The sequence below is a fragment of the Triplophysa rosa genome, linkage group LG2 (genome assembly GCF_024868665.1).
Source record: "Triplophysa rosa linkage group LG2, Trosa_1v2, whole genome shotgun sequence".
NCBI classification, from domain to species: domain Eukaryota; kingdom Metazoa; phylum Chordata; class Actinopteri; order Cypriniformes; family Nemacheilidae; genus Triplophysa; species Triplophysa rosa.
This window is the reverse complement of record NC_079891.1, coordinates 6822405-6838085: the sequence shown is the minus strand read 5'-3', so window position 1 is coordinate 6838085 and position 15681 is coordinate 6822405. Positions and strand designations below refer to the sequence as shown.

The 15681-nt window shown below is 38.2% G+C and overlaps 3 protein-coding genes across 5 annotated transcripts in view; 1 reads left to right on the top strand and 2 right to left on the bottom strand.

The window, feature by feature from the left end:
- man2a1 (mannosidase, alpha, class 2A, member 1) overlaps window positions 1-1253 on the bottom strand; it is a 44310-nt gene extending 43057 nt beyond the window's left edge. Inside the window, exon 1 of the mRNA XM_057350577.1 lies at window positions 762-1253. Coding sequence (XP_057206560.1) covers window positions 762-887 — 126 coding nt within the window. The 5' untranslated portion in view covers window positions 888-1253. The remainder of the gene's footprint in view (window positions 1-761) is intronic.
- Window positions 1254-3229: 1976 nt separating this feature from the next.
- Window positions 3230-14639, top strand: pja2 (praja ring finger ubiquitin ligase 2). Of its 3 annotated transcripts, none has more exons than XM_057350630.1 (9): window positions 3230-3359; window positions 4056-4247; window positions 5726-6659; window positions 6983-7159; window positions 8792-8977; window positions 12387-12501; window positions 12970-13084; window positions 13957-14072; window positions 14167-14639. In XM_057350630.1, exons 2-9 carry the CDS (start codon window positions 4058-4060, stop codon window positions 14284-14286), a joined length of 1953 nt encoding a protein of 650 aa, XP_057206613.1. In that variant the 5' UTR covers window positions 3230-3359; window positions 4056-4057; the 3' UTR covers window positions 14287-14639. The 3 variants fall into 3 exon arrangements, with proteins under 3 accessions (XP_057206613.1, XP_057206594.1, XP_057206604.1); XM_057350611.1 differs by having other exon boundaries at window positions 3237-3359; window positions 4040-4247; XM_057350621.1 differs by having other exon boundaries at window positions 3238-3359; window positions 4040-4247; window positions 6986-7159.
- The window catches only part of fer (fer (fps/fes related) tyrosine kinase), a 40279-nt gene continuing 33420 nt past the window's right edge, over window positions 8823-15681 (bottom strand). Inside the window, exon 20 of the transcript XR_008964271.1 lies at window positions 8823-8930. The gene's annotated coding sequence lies outside the window, so the exon portion shown is untranslated. The remainder of the gene's footprint in view (window positions 8931-15681) is intronic.

The following is a 15681-nucleotide window of genomic DNA, read 5'->3' as shown; positions in this document are numbered from 1 at the left end:
TTGACTACCATTAAATTGTTCCTACTTTGGCAGTCAATGATGTCACAGAATTGAAAATTGCTAACATTCTTCCAACTATCTTTCTCTGTGTTCATTAGAACAAAGTAATTTATAAAGGTATGAAATGACATGAGGGCGAGCAAATGAAGACTTTAATAGAGCCATATGTACCGTCGAGTCAATGACAGCGATAACTGCCAACTGAAAGGACGTTTTCAAACGTAGTATTAAAAAACCAAGATCATTTTATTTCACATGACACGTTTTCTTGCGCATCGTACGCATAGCACTTCGTCTGGAAATATGTCTACTGTGTCCAAAAAAAAAAAATGCTGCTGTTTAGGGAGCTCAATGGATTTCGAGATACATCCTTTAACTGCGAGGAAACGACCTTTGATAGTTCACTGTCCACTGCTGAACTCTTACAAACGTCATTGCCTCCATCTGTTTCATTTGCTTTGAAAGAATTTGCAAAGTAGCCTAATTCTTTAAATGATTTTTACTTGACAAACAGGAAGTGCAAGCTTTGAATGAACGCTGCTATTATCGCATCCAGTATCTTAACAGTTCAGTCATGTCTTTTGAAAACTAAACTACTGTAACAAACTTGTACCTACCAAATCACTACTACAAAGTTAATATTAACAGACGCGCTGTTCGATGACGCTATCGATCAACCCATAACTGTCACCACTGAGTCTTGCTTTTCATGTTAAAACGTATCGGTTAGATAAAACCGTACTTACGGTTATAATACTTACGTTTTGATGCCGCTCTCCGTTTGGGTTTTTGCTATGGTCTATGTGATCCAACATCAGGTATAGAGAAAATACCACAACACAGAATATGCCACTGCCAAAAATTGTGAACTGTCTGCTGAGCTTCATTTCTCACACGAGTGTTACCGAACGTCAATGTACATTCACGTGAAACTTTTAAAAATCCTGGTAATGGTCATAAGCCGAGCGAACAGCGGTCCCGTAGGTGAACAGAAGTCAAAAGTGAAAAAGTCAGCTCCAAAATACACGAGGAAGTGCTACTTTTCGCCATGAAGAGTTCTCGGAAGGGTACACCTTCCCCTCTTTGCGGCGCTTTGTCTGCCGTTGACTGAACGCGACCGCGATCTGTCTTCAAAGTTTTGACGATGCGGAAGAGTTTGTGCGATTCAGCAAATTGCAATGGTCAAACAGGCAAGGAAAAGCGCCGTCGACCCTGCCCCCTTTCTGCGCTCGCTGTGCTTCAGAAAGATCAATTGTGTGTGCGTGGACTGGAGCTGCGCCGCCTAACGAAAGATCGACATGCGAGCACAGGTGAGCCCATACGTACCATACAGTCTAACATTATATATAGACATCATCACTTCACTTATTACTGCATTCAAGCCAAATGGCTTAAAAATGGCAATATTAAAATTACATTCAGCAATAGTTGCCAATGATCTGTCTCTAACATTTTAACAGTGTTATTCTTTAAGATACTTATGTTAATACCACAGTACTTTCATTTATAAATAAATCATTTATTTAATCGTAGCACGAAGAAAATAAAGCAATTTGTGGAGTGTCGTTTTTACGCATTTCTAATAACGATCCTCCGTTGTAATAGATACAAACGCCAATGCATATTGTAGGTTTAATCTGTAATATCTATAAAATACATTTCAAGTGGTCCTTATGCATGACACCTGCAAATAGCTCAAAAATAAAGATCAATTACATGAGGGTGAGTAAATGATGAAAGAATTAATTTTGGAATGAACCATCCCTTTAAGCCTTGAGGATTAATGTATTAAATAAATTAGAATGCTGTATTGTGTATTGTGAAGGGATATTAAAGGGGTCATATGACACGGCTAAAACGAATATTATCGTTTGTTTTAGATGTAATGCAAAAATGCAGTATTTTCCACATATTGTGCATGTTTGTATCTCCTCTTTGCCCCGCCTCTCTGAAATGCGCTGATTTTTTACAAAGCTCTGAAAAGCGAGGTGTGCTACAATGGGCCAGTTAACCAGTGCGCAGTGATTGGTCGAATACTGCAAGCGTGTGACGGAAATGTAACGCCTCTTACCATATTTGGAACATCAGGTTCCAAAGCAATTGTGCTGACAGGTACGCCCACCTTACTTGCGTATACATTTGGGCGGTCTTAGTCAAATCATACCACGAACTGACGTAGATTTGTGGGGGTGTGGTTACACGAGGCGTTTCAGGCAGGTCGGGGTGAGCATTCGCTAGATAGAATGCATCTTTTGTTCCGACACTTTCATTTTTGCAATTTTACGTGTCTAATACATGCATGGGCAACTTATCACACCAAAGACACAGAATTCACTTACACGTATTCGCGCCATATGACCCCTTTAAAAGACAGAAGATAACATTTGGGCAAGTCCAGCGTTATGGATGTGACATTTTGCGTAATGGATGTGACATAAAAACGCTCAAGGAATGTATTTGTTACCAATATACTGAACCTTTTTTTAATATTTTACTGAACACTTGTTGATAGAGTTTAAACATCAGAAAAATGTCCGTCTATGCACAAGTTTTCTGTTTTAAAAAGGGAAATAAACATGCGCTATGGATGTGACGAAATAAATGTCATTTTTGGGAGACGACAAACTTTGTAGGATTTCTGTGAATTAAATTGCATACACCTGAAGCAATTATTCCCAACAAAGGGAGAAGGGATGTCGCTTCATAGAACATAAAATAGTTACTTTATTTTAATTTTCATGCATCCATTTATGAGGAATATGGACCGTTATGGATGCAACAATCCTGAAGATGGCACTTACATGACTATAGGAAATCATGCACTGAAAATAAAACAAATGCTTGAAAAACTTGAAAAGAGACCTCACATGGGTATTTGAACCACCAAATGTTGATATCTGTGCTGTTAGTATAGTAAAAACCTTTGGTAAAAACTAGATTTTTTTCATGCAATGATTGACGTTTTCATGGAAACGCCCGTTTCCAAGTTCTTGGCAGTGTTGTGTTTTCTGTAGAATAAACAACCCATTCCTGGCCTGCACCTACTTAATTTTAATGAATTACCTAGCAACTGTTTAATTGGAAATAAATTCCTTCCATAAAATAACAGATTGTTCAAATGAATGCAACTCAAACTCACATTGCCAGTGGGTCACAACGCTGCTGTATGTGTTTTGCAATCCTATCCTTTTTTCCCTTCTGTCTTCCAGGTGGGCTTTAAATTTCACACGTGACGTTGCAGTTGGCTTGTCGATGCCTCGCAGAGCTGATTCTGATTGGAGGATCCGTGTCACATGACTCTTAAATTTCGTGGTGACGTCCGCAGAGTAAGTTGTGACACGCGACGCATCCAGGAACAGGTACTGTTTTTCAACACACAGTACATTAAAAAAAGTAAATCACTTTGTGAGGTTTCTGCGGAAAAATGCAGGCATGAATGCACGAACGTGCGCTGTAATACACGTCGTAGATTGCACGGTGCTTTGTGACAAACATAAATTAGCCCGTTAGCTGCGTTGAACTTGTAACGGGGCCCGTAGTCGACTGTAATGATCTCAAAACTCAAAGTGTGTATGTTTCTTTAGAGAACGATCACCCTGACAAGATGTTTATTGTATGTCGTGGCCTGCTTTCAGCTTACGGGACAAAGGATGTCTTATGTCAAACAGCTTCATTGCGGATTGTTGACAGACGTGATGCTTTTGCTACATTAACTTGAAAGCAGTCCTGTTTTTGGAATAGCAAAACATTGCATACATGAACACAGCTGATTTATTAGTCAAGCGAAACGCTTCATTTATCTAATTCTGTCATCATTTAGTCACCCTCATGTTGTGCAAATCCTGTATGATCTGTGAAATGCAAAAGTAGATATTTTGAGAAATGTCTTAGCGTTTATGTGACCATCAATGCAAGTCAATGGGGGCCAGTGTTGTTCTTTTTGTGTCCTTAAGAAGAAAGAAAGTCAGACAGGTTTGAAACAACATGAAGAAACGATGAAAGAAGTTTTATTTTTGGATACATTTGTCTTGAATTCCAGCATCTGCCTCCCACAGGAATGGGTCAAGAAGCAGGGAAGCCTGCATGGCCTAAAACAGCTGGAGGATATCAAACCATCTCAGGCAGGAGATACGGCCGGAGACACGCTTACGTCAGCTTTCGACCTATTACAGAGAAGCAAAGACCCACATCCACAGTGGACAGCCAGAACATGGAGATGAACAGTGGCCATAAGGACCAGGCAATGGGTATGTACTAATAGGTAATAGAACCTGACGAAAATGTTAAGATGTGGTCCACTTTAGGCTACTCAAACTGTAACCATTAATTCTGACATTGTACCAGTTCACACTGCCACGGCCCAGCCCTAATTGTTTAGGAAAAATGGTGCATTTGTCACCTATAGAAGGTGCAGACAGAAGCCTTGGACGTGTTGGAAGAATCATTCATTATTCAAAAATCGAACTAATCATTCATGTTTTGTACAAGTAGCTTTGCATAGAATGAATGAAACAAATTTTGATGTGATTTTGATGCATTTCGTCCTGCTGAGATCCTTCTGTTCTCACTGTATTCAAGCCCCATTTACTCACCACTCGAAAAAAAACCTACAATGGTACTACCATGATACATGGAAAAAATAAGCCCCCTTCAAATTGTTGATGTGTGGTTTTTCCCCATTATATTAATAGAATCAAGATTTTGTTTTAGTTAAAGTGTATATTGAGTTTTTCAGCCCGCTTTGTATTGTGACATTGTTGATAGCATACGTAAATGAACAATGTTCACTCTTTCTCCATGTTACCAGGACCACAAAAATGTCATTCAGTGTAACAATCTTGTCAGGCATATTTACAACAATCTATTTATTAATTACTTTCACCTCAAATGCTAATTAGTTGTAATTTTACATTTTTTAACATTTGCCACTATCCTAGGTTTTGCCCATTTGTCAGTAAGAATGTTTTACTCATTTAAAGCACAACAAAATGTAATATTCTCCCTTATTCTTTTATACATGTTAATATGTGCAAGTCAGAATAAGCATGTTGTTTGAATTTGTACATAAATGTTGTGTTACACTGAATGACAACGTAACATTATTTCAACTAAATTTGGACATTTTATTCTCCAAAAGCTTAGCTGAAACCGTAAAAGTAGACATTTTTCTTACATTGAATGTGTTTTCTATGGACACAAAATCACTTTTGTAAAATTTTTTTGATGGAGACATCTTAACGTCTTTGACCCTTATATATATGAATATTTAATATATAAACATTTTTTTCCTAAAATTGTACGTGCTTGTGTGTGTTTAATTATTATACACAGTACACACACACATATTATGTAAAAAAAAAAAACTTTTATTCTGCAAACGATTAGTCGCGACTAATCATTGTGCAGCCCTACAAGAAATGCATATGTATTACATAACATAACGTACCTACTTAACATTACATTATAAATGGTTAAAATCGGCTCCGTTACATTTTTTGAATGATTTTTCATTATGATTTTCCCCCCTTATTACAATAATAGTAATGGGGGTCTCTCAGTTCTCATGAAAATAACAAAAATGCCTGTTTTTGCTTTATGCAAAATTGCATTTAAATATATTTCATTAAAATACATAAGGTGCAAAAGCACTTCAAAACTTTCATGCAACATTTTTTTCTTTATATCCGTAGAGAGCCAGTAATAATCAAAGCATTTCCCCCTCTAGACTCAAAGAGCAGTGTTTCTTCAGTGCTTCAGAATATTCTTCCAATGGCATCCTCGAATTCAGTCCGTTCTGAATTAAACACTCCATCAAATCAGGATGCCCGCAGGAAACTGTCTTCATTGTGGAGAGTCACGAAACCCCCCGCAAACCATTCCAAGAGACCAAAGAGCGACCAGGTTGTTCCATATAATCACTGTAATATAGAAACAAATGAACAAGAAAGAGTTTGGCCCATTACAAAAGAAAAGCCTAAGAGACCTGAGGTTCTGAGCTACATCAACATAGACGCCTACGAGCCTGACAGTAGTGGTGCTGAAGAAGAGGACTCGAGTTCAAATCCATCTCACGCCATTCATGAGAGACTCAACCGTATGATTGACAATCTGGAGGACAATGCCGATTCTCTCGATGATTTGCATTCCAATGTATTTACATTTAAAAATAATGATACAGAATGTTTAGCTCAAGCGGCACCAACAGAACTTTATTGTGATGAACCGCAAAGAACTGTCAAAGAAAACATTGACCAGTTGCTGGTCTGTGAAGACCAAGCTCACGGGGTTACAGCCGGTGCTGGTTCTGCTTCCTGTCAAAGCACAGGAAATGTGAACCCCGAAGAACTGTTGGTCGTGAGGCCAAAGATCCGCAAACAGACCAGCGAGACCCACCTCGAAAGGAGGAAACATTCCGACAAAAGGGAAGCGAGTCATTTGTCAGACACGACGGTCAGAAACAAGTGCGGCTCTGCACCTCCGGGTTTCCTCGGACAAACAAGCCCTGAAAGTGACTTCCTCTTTGATTTTCCACCGATGGCCTTGAGTGACCTCAACTCTTTCGAAAAGAAACCAGAGGATGGGAGCAACGCTGCAGTGGGTGGGAACGATGACAACGTCTGTGAAGGTCTAGAGGATCCGTCTGTAAAGGGTGAAAGAAGGTACAGTATGTATTATATGCATTATATTAAATGTGTATGCTGAAGTAAATTCGTTTTTTATTATTTAGTCCATCCAAAATCTGAATCCGATCAAAAGAGAGATTTTAGTCAAGTGACCCGAAACTTTTTACCGGTTAAAATTACAAATATTTATTATGCACAAGCCGTGGATGAATTTGTGCATTTAGTGTGAGTGCTTGATGAAGTATACAACCAGCAGGAAGTGATCGGGGTGCTTTCTGTGCTCTCTGCATGCCAATGCTTTTCAGCTAAGAAGATTAGTTAGACGTCTATTTTGTGGGCTCACGTGTGTGTTTTCTCAGCAGCAGCTCCGAATGCAGCGAGGGCGAGTGGTCGGCCTCATGGACGTCTGACTCTGGGCTGGAGAAGGACAGGTCCAGCAGTGAGGAAAGCTGGGAGACTCTGCCCAGTATGGATGAGCTGCCTGGCAGCAATAACAGCAGTCAGGAGGAAGTGCCGTCTCTCAGCCTCGCTCTGGAGTAAGCATACATACTCTAACAAACTCTATACATGGCGGAAATAAATGAAATCACAATAGATAAGATTGCACAATATGGAGATTTAGGCCAATAAGGATGACTGATATAAATATGATTTCAGATTATATAAATGCTAGCAATTTGCATGTTTTAAATTCAAAATAACAACAGATGGGTAACCAGAATGGTTCCTGAATAAATGAGAAAAATGTGTTAGTTGAAAATAATCATCAATACCAAAAGTAATGCATTAAAATTTCCTAATAATTTACAATACGTTAGAACAGGCAGTGGGCCTCATTCATGAAACACGATCAGAACGATTTTTTGTGTAAATCGTTCATAAAGTCGTTTGGATGCAAATTTTCGGATTCATGAAAATGTTCCTTTTTCAAAATGATATTTGGTACAAACGAAATGTACTCCTGCTTCATACCACGTATAAATAGTGCGTAAAACCGCACGTAACGTTCTGTATTCTTTTAGACAAACTGATGACACTGCATTTTGATGCACTATGTATCATTGTAACAATGTTCCTATAAACGGGAAGGAGGCGGGAACCGTCGAACGTAGAACCAATTTTTAATCAAATAAACAAACAACAAAACGAAAGTAAATTGCCGACAGCACCCTCACGGTCGACTGCCGACCACACAAACATAATAAAACAACATAAAATCCAGGCCTGGTTCTGTCTCGTCCTTCACTGCTGTCGCTCCTCCTTTTATGCTTCCGGAGCTCCTCCGCGAGAGATGCGAGACCGGTGCAATGTGCAGCTAACGCTCGCATCACCGGCCTCGCGCCGTTCCCTCACGGCCCTCGTCCCGCTCTGCTTGTCACAATCATAATGATATTTCACGAGTTCTTTTGCCCTGTCTTTTATCCTTTTTTACTTTTTAACTTTGAGTAAAACGCAGAGCTCGTCACTGTCCTTTTTTACACAGCCGTCCAATCACAGTGGAGAAGAGGCGGGACGAACACTACATTGGCCAACCATCATACACAACAATGCAGAAGTTAATATGAATGGTTACTTCATTTTCATATTAAATAATATTCTTTAAAATAAGATACTAGTAACAAGTAGGCTAACTGTTGTGGATATTCTAAATCACGGCAACCAACGCATCTCCGGAATAACGCGCAGAACATCCAAAGCATTCGCTGGCGCCAACAGCTGGTCGTTTTCAGAAGAGCACCAGGTATTATTATTTTAGCTGGCCAAAAAAACGCTTTGGTGGACACAGTTTAATTGATTAATTTATTGGTAAGCATTAGCCTATTAGTATTGTATGCATTTATGCAATATTATGTAGCCAAACCAGAGAATGAAGCCCAGAGGATTCCGGCATTCCTAGATACGTAACTTGCGTAGCTGTAATTCATAGGCGGGGATTATGCTAATTGTTTATAAGTACTTGTGTATCCGGAGGAACATTTTCGGGAAGGTCTGTTTTACGCGCAAATTACTTGGAATTTACTCATGTATTTACGAATGTTTCATGAATGAGGCCCAATGTGTGTATATTATACCCCATACAGCTGTATTTAAATATAAAAATAAATGGTGAAGTTGGCGTTCCCAAAAACTATGTAATCATTTTTGTGTTTGTGTGTGGTGTGTGTCAGGGAGCAGACCCCTCTGGAGGAGGGCGAGATCCCCTGGCTCATGTATAATGAAGACTCAGGGACCAGTAGCGATGAAGAAGCAGATGGTGTCAGTCACTTTGTGCACCCTGGACTCTTTATCCTGGACGGCAACAATAACCTGGAAGATGATTCCAGCGTGAGCGAAGATCTGGACACCGAGTGGAGGTTAACAATCTTTTGAACAATATCAGATAATGAACGACAATGACACTAAACCGTCCTTCAGATTTTTTCACAAAATATGTCAATAACATGCCCTGGTGAAATATCACCCAAAAGTTCAAATATAATATATATCTGTATATAGTCAAGGAATCGTAATGGACCTAAAAAGGCTTCATTACATTTGTGACCCTGGAGCACAAAACCAGTCATAAGCAGTGTTGGGCAAGTTACTCTGAAAAAGTAATTAACTACTAGTTACTAATTACATGTTCAACGGTGTAATTAGATTACTGTACAAATTACTCTCTCCGAAAAGTATTTAATTACTTATTACTTTCTATATTCAGAGGTGGGTAGTAACGCGCTACATTTACTTCGTTACATTTACTTGAGTAACATTTTGGAAAGTGTGTACTTTTACTCTTACTTGAGTAAATTTCTAATAGAAAATCTGTACTTTTACTTCGTTACTTAACTTACATTGCGTGACGTTCCTTCGTTCCTTCATTTTAAAATATGCTTTTTAAAACGCGTTGTTTATTTCAAGGTTGTCGTCTCTTTTTACGGGCATTCCCGAGTGATCGATTCTTTTGAGTCGATTCTTTTGAAAGTATTAATTGAACAATGGGCAAAACCATTTGAATAGGCTAATGAATCAGTTCAAATGATTTGTTCAGTTCGCAGCACGATCTGAATCATCTGAAGCAGGATTACTCACTCCTCGTAGCGCGAAACTTAAGGACACGCAGAACACAAAGAGCGTTGGATGAAGTGGATATTAATCTATATCTATACAATCAAAACTGCAAATGTGTCATATTGTTTGCCAGCAATGATAAATGCCCGCCATATGCGCGCACCCGCGCGACCTGTTCGCGCCGCAACATGCGCGTTACCTGTCAGACACGTGACGTGGGCTTGCAGAAATATACATTTGAAGAACAGAAGGAAGAAAACTTGTTGATGGGCGTGTGGTTCACTGTTTACTGTTTGTTTACAAGTAAGAGCATTTCACAACACACACGTGACACAACACGAGAAAACATGAGCTTTGTTCAAAAATGTGTATTTCATTTAAGAGAGCACTGCAGATGTTCTAGATCATCTTAGGAAATGCTCTGAGTTTAGTTCATGCTTTAGTTTGACATGGTCTATTATTCTAAATAAGTTGTGTAAACTACATTGACATCAGGACTAGATGAAATTTACAGAAATGCTTGTCTCTTCTGTGTTTGTCTATTCTTTAGTCTCTCTAGTATATTGCAAAGATATCTGCTTATGATAATTACAAATATTGATTAAAATGTAATATTAAAATATTGGCGTTAATATTAATTTTATGTAGTAGGCCTATATAATCAGATACAGAGTAACTAGCTACTTGAGTAGTTTTTTCATTGCATACTTTTTTACTTTTACTCAAGTAATTTTTAAAATGCTGACTTTTACTTTTACTTGATTAACAATTTCTCTAGTTACTTGTACTTTTACTTGAGTAAAGATTTTGGCTACTCGACCCACCTCTGTCTATATTCTACATCAACCTTGATTAGTTAAGTGATTCAAGGATAGACATGGAACGGCTCTTTTAATTCATTCAAATAAATAATATAAAACTACATAAAGTAGTATTATTAACTGAACAAAGTATTACAAATCTGAGAATGATACATTAAAGCACAGATTTTAAAGTTAGACTTTGAATTTTGATGTCAATTCCACTATTGCACACATAAATATTACACAAAGTATTTAGTTTAATTACATCAAAAGTAACTAATTAAATTACAGAAAAAGTAATCCCTTACTTTACTTTTCCCAAAGGAAAAGTAATTTAATTACAGCAACTAATTACTTAGTAACTAGTTACACCCAACACTGGTCATAAGTAGCACGGGTAAATTTGTAGCAATAGCCAACAATGCATTGTATGGGTCAAAATTATTGATTTTTCTTTTATGCCAAAAATCATTAGGGTATTAAGTAAAGATCATGTTCCATGAAGATATTTTGTATATTTACTACCTATAGACTGTAAACACGATGGACGACGCGACCTCATTCACTTCCACTGTAGAAAAATGAGCCAAAATGTCCGAGTTATGGGCGCTGACATTGCGCCGATGACATCATTTGGAGTAAAGTCTGCACAGTAGTGAGCGTGATGTGGAAGCGCTGTATCAAGATCCCGCCCACATTCCCCAATGACTCGATCGTAAACAAAGAAATCATGTTACCATACCCATTTTTACAACATCTTATAACTAACTAAAACCGAACTCATTAGAAAAATGAACACTTGAATACACACCAGAGTGATAAGAACTAACTAAAATGACAGAAACCCTCTTTGGCCAAATTTTTTTTAGTCTGGCTGATGCCCATTCATTTACATGAAAAGGGCGGGGTTTATGACCTGTACTGCAGCCAGCCACCGCCTACAGCTTCACTTTTCGAGATGTGTGAGGCACACCTGTTCCTACCTTAAATATATCAAAACTTTATTTTTGTGGGTTGATGCAGCAAAATCGCAAACAAAAATGGCCGGAAACTTCTACAGACTTCGCTCACTGGTGACCGCTCTTTGGGAATGACCAAGTTTGGTATCTGTAAAGCTTAGAATTTCCACTTTCAGGTTCAGCTACTTGTCACAACATCATTACAGCGGTAAGTCAATAGGGAGCATTAAAACAAACCTGTTTTTTTAGCAATGGCCCGCTACAGCGCCTCTGATGGACAACTTTATAGGTGATTTTCTCAATATTTGGATTTTTTGCACCCTCAGATTCCAGAGTTTTAAATAGTTGTATCTCCGCCAAATATTGTCCTATCATAACAAACCATACATCAATTGAAAGCGTATTTATTCCGCTATTTATTCAGGTAATGTATAAATCGCAATAAATAATAAAAACCTTTATAACTGGTTTTATGGTCCAGGGTCACATTTATGTCAAATATCATTTGTTTTTTGCAAATAATAGTTTTTTTTTAGGGTAAAACTTGTTTTAGTATGTATCCAAATTCCAAACTATGAAAACTGTAATCTTTCTTCTTTTCATAAAAGAAGAAACATAATGACAAATCATTCATTATATGTCAGCTGAGGAATAAATGAGGCTGTTCACATCAAGGATGATAAATACGACTATAATAAGACCTGTATTAGCATCCACACCAAAAAAATACAGATCAATTCAAACCGCTTGGTGCCGGCTTTCATCCAGAAAAAAATCACTTTGTGAAATAATAGTTCTCTGTGTTATAGTTGCGGTGAGGACTTTAGCGTGGCTGTTTTCCTCAATTTAGAAATGATACTGAACTATAAAGAAACTATCATGTTGTTTGGTTTTATAGTTGTTTTTGTTGTGAACGAGGAAAAAATAATCGGCTCTCTAATCTTGTTCAGGTTTCTAGATGAATTTGGTGATGGTTTCGGGATGGCGCAGGCAATCTCCTACGTCGATCATTCTCAGCTCCTCACATACATGGCATTAGAGGAGCGTCTCGCTCAGGCTATGGAGGTGAGAGACTTCTGTTCTTCTGGAGTCTTGCCAAACCAGAGGGAGTCTATATTAGTGATGTTTGAATGATTGTGTGTTCTAACTAAGCACCTTGTTTAATAAAAATGAGGTCGGAGGGTGTATAAATGTCCAAATTAAGACGGTACCCTACGTAACCCTTTCTGATTTCATGTCATTATTTGATGTCATTCAATGTGTGAGAAGAATGTTTTAATACCGCCTGTATAAACAGCTCGGCTTCGAACCTCCATTGTAATACGGCTTACTTAATTGGCTTATTTTATCTTTTTAGACCACAGAGAGAGAATTCTAGATGAATTCTGCTACACAGAACTGGCATTCATTTGATCTTTGGTGTTGTGAAAGTTGCATTGATTGCAGCCAATGTGAGAAGACGGGAGAAATTAACTGGCTTCTATCTTTATCCAGGGGAAATGAAATATGCTAATGTATTTTGTTGGGTTGCAGGCAGCGCTGGCTCATCTGGAGTCTTTAGCTATAGATGTGGAGCAAGCCCAACCCCCCGCCACTGAGCAGATCATCGACTGCCTACCCCAAATCACCATCCGTGCTGACAACACTGGTACCAACTCTATGAAACTCAATGCTTTTGTCGTTAATAGGGCTGTTAAACGATTCGTCACGATTCATCGCATCCAGAATAAAAGTATGCGTTTACACATATGTCTGCGTACTGTGCGTCATTTTTGTATTTATAAAAACATACACATACATGCTAATATTTTCTAAATATATACGTGTATTATTTATATATCATTTAAATGTCGATTTTTAGATTTGATGTTGATCTTAAATGCACACATGCATGTGTACGGTTATAAATAAAGAAATGAATAACACACATATTATGTAAACACAAACGTTTATTATGGATGCAATTAATTGCGATTCTATAGATGCTTTTCTGCTTCTAAGTGTAGTCTTGTAGATAATATTACATTGCAGACTGTAATAATTGCACGTATAATTCTTAATTCTCACTCCTGCTCCCGATTGGAAATTGCAAAAATATCTGAACATGAGGCGTGCTGCTGACGCACAATTTTCAAATGACAATTTGCCCAGCATTCTTTATAAAGCGATGAGATCGGGAGGAAAATAGTACACAAAGATTTTCTGTACCAATATGACAACCGGATGAGAAATATGTTGCAGACACGAAATGAACGACGGCACGCTGGCGCACTAATGCGCTACTTCAGCTTTATGGCATAAGTGTGTTTGGGATGATAAATCTGCCATGGAATACACAAAATGGCCTCAATTTGACCTCTAATGACTGGAATGAATCATTTGATGCGTGCGTGACCGAATCGAGACATGGGGATATTTGGTTTGATCTGGTTGGTTGTAGAATATGAGGAAGAGCCGGCAGGTTGTCTTTTACGTATATTGGCATCCGTGCGCACACGCGCGCTCTCTTTGGTTTTACAGAGCAGGAGCAGTGCTGTGCCATCTGCTGCTGCGAATACGTCAACGATGAGATCGCGACCCACCTGCCGTGCCGCCACATGTTCCATAAACTCTGCATCACTCTCTGGCTCAGAAAGGTATATGTGACTATTTTTATGTATTTATATACGTTCTAATGAAATAAATGATGTTCGTCTTTTTTATGATAATATTGGTGTATTTTTTTTTCAGTCTGGTACGTGTCCAGTGTGTCGTCACGTTCTGACCCCAGCGGTGACCGAACCCACATCTTTAAACCCTGAGCACGAAACGCCGCCATCCAGTCACAATGCATCTGGAGGAACGTGCTGAACCCTCTCCACCCGTCAATAAAATGATTCCACAGAGAAATACTCCCGTAATAAAAGAATCGCAAAGATTTCCAACTGATATCTCATCGAGTGACAGATTCAAAATATTACAGATTGTGTATAACCTAGTGACTTTACGGCCCAGATGTGGCCCAAACTAAAAGTTATTTTCTGAGAAAATATGAATACGTATATATTCATAGGAAGCATATTTATTAATGTTTCATTTCAAATTTGTTTTTCTGCATCCAGTCCATCCTTAACATAATTACCTGCGTTTAACCTTTCATAGTTCATGTCAAATAATACCCACACACAATTACTCAATAAAAGCTCACGCTTGGTGTAAATAAACATCTGTCTGTCAGTTCAACTGTCCGCGAAATGAATGCTCTGACAAAGAAGTTCCCCGGGTAAACTCTCTCCGTTGATGTTTCATATTTTTTGAGATTTAAGCGTGCATATCTTGAATACGAATGGTAATGGCTGTGAATTGTATGTCACATCTGTATAAATCATCAAAATGACGAGCGCTGAATAGGTAGTTCTCACAAAAGCACCATCGGGAGCGATATCATTTCTGAAGGACCGTGCTAGTGTGGCTGACAGTCGGAAAAGTGGAAAATAGGATGGCAGAGGACTATAAATATGAGATGGCTTTGTGCCGTTTATTGCAAATGCAATTGGCATGTATTCAATGTCATGTTATTTAGAGGCTGCAGCTGATATCTGTGGAGAAAAGCATCACCCTGGAATAATACACAAAGAAAAGCACAGATGTGTGGCTGTAACCCACACAGATTACTTTCTGATGGATTATTTAATGAAAATTACAAAGGTGCTTTTGAAACACAGTATCGACACTGTAACACTTTATAATGTGTATGTATAAATCTTTTAGCAGATTTCAATGGATAAGTCATCAAAGATGAAATTTCATGAATAGGATGCAAACTGGTAGGATGCAACTTTTAACAGTAAGGGCTCAAATCACACAGCCAAAGACAAAGTATTATCCAACATGGTAATAACAGCATTAAATCCCATTAAGCCATTTCATGATTATTCAATTAATTGCAATTATTTTTACTTTATTTCATTTATACGAGTCGTGTCCCACATTTTGCACGAAACCCTGTTGAAATGACACTTAGAACAAATATGAAATCATTTAGACTATTTCTAAAGCGTTATGGAAATACAATCTCCCTAAAGGATAACGTTACCTATAGGATGGCAGGAGTACATTTTCTGGAGATCTGTTCTGTTTTCTTCCACTTTTACACTGGTTATTGTTAACTGCATTTATAATGCTTAACCATTCTCAAATTTTAATAAACACTTTTTTATATATATACAAATCAACGTTAGTCCCTAATCCCGTCTAGCCCCTTTT

What these genes read in the sequence shown, in the direction of transcription:
- pja2 (XM_057350611.1), top strand. Translation starts at nt 3,294, where the DNA reads ATGACTCTTAAATTTCGTGGTGACGTCCGCAGAGTAAGTTGTGACACG. An exon ending in CGCGACGCATCCAGGAACAG is followed by an intron (nt 3,360 to 4,039) that starts GTACTGTTTTTC and finishes CTTGAATTCCAG; the next exon opens with CATCTGCCTCCCACAGGAAT. An exon ending in GTCTCGCTCAGGCTATGGAG is followed by an intron (nt 12,502 to 12,969) that starts GTGAGAGACTTC and finishes GTTGGGTTGCAG; the next exon opens with GCAGCGCTGGCTCATCTGGA.